This window comes from Callorhinchus milii, unplaced genomic scaffold (assembly GCF_018977255.1).
Source record: "Callorhinchus milii isolate IMCB2004 unplaced genomic scaffold, IMCB_Cmil_1.0 Scaffold2, whole genome shotgun sequence".
Lineage (NCBI taxonomy): Eukaryota > Metazoa > Chordata > Chondrichthyes > Chimaeriformes > Callorhinchidae > Callorhinchus > Callorhinchus milii.
The window spans coordinates 37,037,481-37,044,078 of record NW_024704743.1 but is presented as its reverse complement, the minus strand read 5'-3'; the positions used below and the strand labels follow the sequence as shown (position 1 = coordinate 37,044,078).

Sequence of the window (6,598 nt, the reverse complement as noted above, 5' to 3'; positions counted from 1 at the left end):
CGGCGCCGGAAGTGGCGGTTAACTTCCGGTGCGCGGGGCGTGTGTGTGCTGAAGGAGGCTCCGGTGTCCAGGGTAACGGGCGGCGCTGGTCGCGAGTCACCGAGAGGGCAGCCTGGCCGCTGTGAGGCCCCGACCAGGCCTGCGCGGAATGGAGTAGGGAGAGGTCCGGAGGGGCAGCGGCGGGCGGTGTGAGTGCGGGTCCCCGGGGCCGTGGGTCGAGGCGGCGGGCGCAGGCTCTGGCCCTGTTAGTGACAGTCCGAGGCCTCTGGTGTTGAGGGGGCGACGGCGGCCCCGCGAAGATGAGCGGGTTTTTCTGGTGAGTGAGTGAGTGTGTGTGAGTGTGTGACCAAAACACTGTTAAATGTTAAACTGAGGCCCCCGTCGGTGCGTTCAGGCGGACGTTAAAGATCCCATATGGCACTATTCGTAAAGAGAAGCGAGTTTCTTCTGGTGTTCCGGCCAATAATAATAATGATCCTTGTTCATACAACTAACACCGCCCTCTCTCTCTCTCTCTCTCTCTCCCCAGTTTTGTTTCCCCCCCCCTTTTGTTTTATGCCACTGTCACCTCTTTAACCCATCAACAAGCACATTCTCTTCTTTGTCTTTTTTGTCTTCCTTTTCCTGCCTCCCCCCCCCCCCTCCCCCCCCTCAACTTGTCCTTAAAAGCCTCCCCCTCCCAACCCGCTCTGTTCTGACGAAGGGTCGTGGACCCGAAACGTTGACTCCCTTTCCTTTCTCCACAGACGCTGCCTGACCTGCTGAGTGTTCCCAGCTCTCTCTCTCTTTTTGTTTCAGATTTCCAGCATCTGCAGTATTTTGTGTTTTGTTTTTTGATAATAATCCCTGCATTTGATATAGCGCTGTTCATGTCTTCTCGACGTCTCAAAGCGCTTCACACAATATACTGCAAAGTGAATTGACTGTATATTTTGTGAGCGAAACCCGGCAGCCAATTGCACACAGCAGTGTCCCACAAACAGTCGTGGATTGAAGTGACCAATTTATTATTGTATTTTTTTCTTGAGGGATTATTATCAGGTGTGTGTGGAGTAATAATAATAATAATCCTTGCATTTGATATAGCGCTTTTCACGTCGGGAGGACGTCCTAAAGCGCTTCACAGAACACACTGTAAAGTGAATTGACTATATTTGTGCGCGAACGCGGCAGCCAATTGCGCACAGCAATGTCCCACAAACAGTCGTAGATTGAAAATGCCCAATTTATTATTGTTTTTTTTTGAGGGATTATTATTAGGCTCTGTGTGGAGTAAGGAAACTTGCCCAAGGTTTCCTGCCTGGAATTGATCTTAGGTCTCTCACTTGCAAAGCGAGTGCTCTAACCACTGAGCTACAGGACTCCAGGAAACTTGCCCAAGATTTCGCCCTGCCGGGAATCAAACCCATATCTCTCACTTGCGAGGCGAGTGCTCTAACTACTGAGCTACAGGACTCCAATCCCCCAAACAAAATTGGTCACTCACTCCATGTCTTATCTGTGGGTTATTGCTGTGCGCAACTGGCTGTCCCATTTTGCCCACAAGATATAGTCAATCCACTTTACAGTACAGTCTGTGAAACGCTTTGAGATGTCTCAACAGTGTGATAATAATAATAATAATAATCCTTGCATTTGCTATAGCGCTTTTCACGTCTTCTCGACGCCCCATGCACTTCATGTAAAGTGAATTGATAAGGTGCCATATCAAATGCAAGGATTATTATTCAGTGGTTTTGTGTATTGTCCTGGAGTAGACCCGCCCTGTTTGTTAATATGGATAAGCTATTGACTTTTCCTGGTTGCTGTAATTTATACCATCACTGTCTGTACTTGATGTTAAGATGGCTTCAGATCGGTCTTGAATATAGGCCAATTCCCAGTTCTCTCATTAAATGTTCGCGGTTTCTCTAGTATTGATTTCAACTTGAGGTGTCAACTCAGTTTGCCTTGGTTTTGAGATTTTTGTCTTCTATTATTTTAAAAGGGGATTCTTATAAGATTATTAATCACACAATTCTGAAGTTTCTCTTTATAGTTACTGGATACTCCTCTCATGTTAAATTGCTCAAGAATCACTGTCCTTGATATTTAACCCAAGAAGCAGCATAAGGTTTCCATTCAAATCTTCTGTTTTAGTATGCCCGTGTTTAGCATTGGATAGCATTTTACTGCACTATAAACTAGAACTGGTTCACATCAGTTTATACATTGCACAGTTTTTCCTGTGAAATGTTTTGCTAGAAAATGTTCGTTGGAGAAATCTAGTCTCAAGGTGACAAAAGCCTGGATGACTTTTTGTTTTGTCAGCCTGGCTCAGTGGTAGCACTCTCATCTCTAAGTCGGAAGATTGTGGGTTCAAGCCCCACATTGGGTCGTGGAATCATATAGCCTCAGTTGACACTTCAGTGTGGCGCTGAGTGGGGGTTGGGTGCTGTATTGCCAGAGGTGCTGTCCTTGGATGAGACGTTAAACTGAGATCCCGTCTGTCTGTTCAGGTGGACTTTAAATATCCCATGGCACTATTCAGAATGAGAAAGGGGTTTCTCCCAGTGTCCTGGCCAACAATTCCCCCAACTAAAATTGGTCATTCGTTCAATGGCGTTTGTAGGACATTGTTGCTGTGCATAATTGTCACTATATCAAATGCAAGAATTATTATTGTTTAGGGCGGGAGTGAGAAAGGAGCATAAACTGTCTTAATTATTTAAGAGAATTAAAATTTTATTGTTGCACTTCATTTTTAAAAATTTATATGATTATATATTGCATACAATACAATTATATATCAGTGAATGAGCGGTCTGTCTCTGTAAAAATTACATTCATTTTGGATTGATCAGACTTAGTTCTGAAAATTATGGAGCCAATTTACTTCATAATTTACTTGTGGAGTCCTGTAGCTCAGTGGTTAGAGCATTCGCTTTGCAAGCGAGAGACCTGAGTTCAATTCCAGGCAGAGGGCGAAACCTTGGGCAAGTTTCCTTACTCCACACAGAGCCTAATAATAATCCCTCCAAAACCAAAAACAATAATAAATTGGTCATTTTCAATCTACGACTGTTTGTGGGACATTGCTGTGCGCAATTGGCTGCCGCGTTCGCCCACAAATATACAGTCAATTCACTTTACAGTGTGTTCTGTGAAGCGCTTTGGGACGTCCTCCCGACGTGAAAAGCGCTATATCAAATGCAAGGATTATTATAGGATTATTATTATAATTATCTACAGTTATTAGACGTTTTCACTTTTCTGAAAAGAGACCTGGAAAGCTGTTTTAAGATGGTTGTGGATTTTTTTTACAGGTTGGCAAATAATTTTTTTCTTTTTGTTAACAGGTATAATTATGGACTATAATTTTTTATCATGTTGACGTCATCCAGTCGTAGTAGAGATATCGAGCGTCGAGCCGAGTACATGCAGGCCGATCAGTGTGTACCACCTTCTCCAGACGGTGGCTCAATGGACAAGATCTGGTTCATCAAAGATGGCTGTGGTGTAGCCTGCACCATTGTAACCTGGATACTCGTCATCTATGCTGAGTTTGTGGTTGTTTTCGTTATGCTCCTTCCAACAAAAGACGTAATGTACAGTGTGTTCAACGGGATTCTCTTCAATGCCCTGGCTTTCCTGGCGCTGGCTTCTCATTCTAGAGCGATGCTAACCGATCCTGTAAGTCCTATAAATTCATTTTGATTATCTTTTTTAAAAAAAGTGGTAACCTATCCAGCTAATAGTAAGAAAAAATAATCCTTGCATTTAATATAGAGCCTTCTCTTATTATTATGCCCACAAAATACACAGTGAATCCACTTTACAATATATTCTGTGAAGCGCTTTTGAGACGCCTCAACGACCTAAGGCACTATATTAAATGCAAAGATTATTATTATCCTGTCATCAAAATGACTCAAAGCATTTCAGAAGATTTACTTTGAAGTGTTGTAAGTGCCATCCATAACTCATCCATGCGTTCATCACCTCCCTCCTCACTGGTCTCCCCGGTTCCACCATTCACAAGATCCAGCATTCACAAGATCCAGCTCATCCAAAACTCCACTGCCGTATACTCACCCATACTAAACTCTGTACCCCCATTACAACAGTTCTAACGAGGCTCCACTGGCTTCCTATCGCTGAACGGATCGATTTTAAGATCCTCACTCCTTTTCAAATCCCTTCATACCCTGGCAACTCCCAACCTCTCTGACCTGCTTACTCCCCAACCCACTTCAGCTCATTGAGCCTGGTCACCAGTTTAGGGGATCATGACAGATCTTTTAGAGGTACAGGAGTTGGATTGCATGTTGGCCAATAGTACAAGTACAGCAGGAGTGTTGTAACCAGGGAGATATTTTCATTGATCATTCCTGCTCAGGGGCACAGCTAAATTGTGTATCCTAACCCAGTGAAATTGATCATCGTATCATGCGTCTGAGTCAGAAGGCTGTGGGTTCAATCTTCAAATTGAGATCTCATAGATTAAGCCAAGGATGGCCAACTTGCCCGGTCAACTTACAATTTGCACATTCCTGGTCTGGACTGACTGTCCAATGTTAGGATGCCCGGCATTGTTTGAGAATCTCAGCATTCTGTTGAGGTGTTACGCCTAATTCCTGTCTGTCTGTTAGGTTAAAGATTAAAAGATCCCAATAGCACTGCTCAAAAAGGGTGAGAAGTTTTCCAGTGTCCTGGTCAGTAGTCTCCCTGATACAATTAGCCATTCACTTCATGGCTGTTTGTGGGACATTACGACAGTCAAGTTGGTTGACTGTTCCTTACACAGTTACTGTACTTTCAGTAAATCCTATCAAGCTCTTTGAGACATCCTCCCAACACGAAAGTATATGAAATGCAAGGATTATAAGATTATTAGAACAAAGGTATTGAGTTTTAGGAATTCACTAGGATCATGGATCTGCTATGCGGGAATATCAGGTCATGAAATATCACCGCAATTGTAACAATATTGCCTGTTTGTGGGAGATCCCACGCATGCCCATTGCAAAGGATAAGGTGCTTGTTTAAGTGCATTTGACAATGGAATCCCTGAAAGTTGAATTTCACATGTTGACCATTGAAGTTTTCTGTAAATACTTGCTGAGAGCACCAAAACACGACCCCACATGAAGGGTGTTATATAAATACAAGATGTTGTTGTTTCTGTTAATTCAGCAGTAAATTGATTGCATCTTTGGAGATTGTATGTATTAGGATTGCATAAAATTGAAAGTGTCCCAAAACAAACTGATATTTTCTTCCCATTTTATTCTAGAAATAAGCCATTCAGCCCATTCTGCCAGTTTATTGGATCATGGCGGATGGATCCAGTTACTCTTTCTTTTCCCAATGTCCTACCAGACCCAACTATCATTTTTTTCCTTTTAAACATCTGTGGAATGAATCTCGGCCAAATATTTCCATTCAAGGAGTCTCAATATGCAGTCGTAATAATCATACTGCGACTTGGACATGAGATGAGCCCTTGCATGGTTGACAGAATACAGCTGATAATAGCTGTATCAGAAGTATATCAAAAAGCATGTTTTGAGAGGTAATCAATTCATATATCTGTTCCAAGTTATTGATGTTGGAATGAATTTGCAGTGCCTTCGTTATATTGTTGACTGGTATCCTAGTGGTGAAATTCCTCCGACCTCAAGTGCAGCGACTTTGATTATAAAAACTAGACCTAGACCTTCCAGTGGTGAAATCAGGTCACATTTCTTTTGCTCAAGAGCTGTAGATTGTGTAATTTCCTAGAAAGGCTGTTAATACAGAGTTAATGTTGAAGTGAGAAGTAGATAAATGCTTAACCAGTATAGGGTGTGCTATTTAGTTTTATTTCAATCGTGGTCTAAGAAAATGTTTTAAAGGCTGAATGGGCCAAATGGCCTACTCCTGTTATGTATGCATATGCTTTTACTAAGTTCAGTTACGGGTGGATATTGTCGGTCACAATTTATATGCTTGAGGAATATCTTGCCCAGTTTCTTTAATTGCTCAAGTGGTATGAAGCACTGCTCGAGCTGGGATTGTCCCAGCTATTCGATGCATAGAAATGTCTCATGGAAAGTCAATTAAATGGTTTTCTTTTGCATTTGAGACTATTTAGCCCGTAGTACCCTTTTGGTACTAAAATGGATGAATGATGGTGATTTATTGGAAATCGCAATGAATTTAAAAGTGTGAGTGAAATACTTCTAATGCAGAATTTACACTGCACAGTTGGCAATGATTCACCACATGCAGTATAAACAGGGTCTCTGGCGATGCACATCATCTTGTAGCACCGATCTTGAAAGCTGCAGTGTAACACTTTGAATAAAGTATTTTATTGTTTATAAAGAGATGGTTAATTAGTTTTATGAAACAAATCCATGATTTTACCGTGGTGGGCATCGGCTAAAAAATTTTTTTTATATAACCTGGCCCCAATTCAAAGCAATGTTGTGCGGGCTGTGTGAGCCTAAATTCCTGCTGCCCATCACTTTGCTGTCAAAGGTGAAGCAGCTTTTCTCCTGATGGTATACCTGCAGCATTACTGTTCTCCTTCCTGGATGCCTCACACAATCTAAATAGCAAGCTGCTGCCAGGT

General features: G+C 42.3%; 1 protein-coding gene across 6 annotated transcripts in view; it reads left to right on the top strand.

Annotated features, from left to right (window-relative positions):
- Nucleotides 1-18: 18 nt before the first annotated feature.
- The window catches only part of LOC103183920 (zinc finger DHHC-type palmitoyltransferase 3), a 30,371-nt gene continuing 23,791 nt past the window's right edge, over nucleotides 19-6,598 (top strand). For all 6 annotated transcript variants that reach the window (XM_007901681.2, XM_007901678.2, XM_042346416.1 and 3 more), the window contains exons 1-2: nucleotides 19-316; nucleotides 3,339-3,672. In XM_007901681.2, the coding sequence (XP_007899872.1) occupies nucleotides 3,367-3,672 (306 nt within the window). In that variant the 5' untranslated portion in view covers nucleotides 19-316; nucleotides 3,339-3,366. The remainder of the gene's footprint in view (nucleotides 317-3,338; nucleotides 3,673-6,598) is intronic.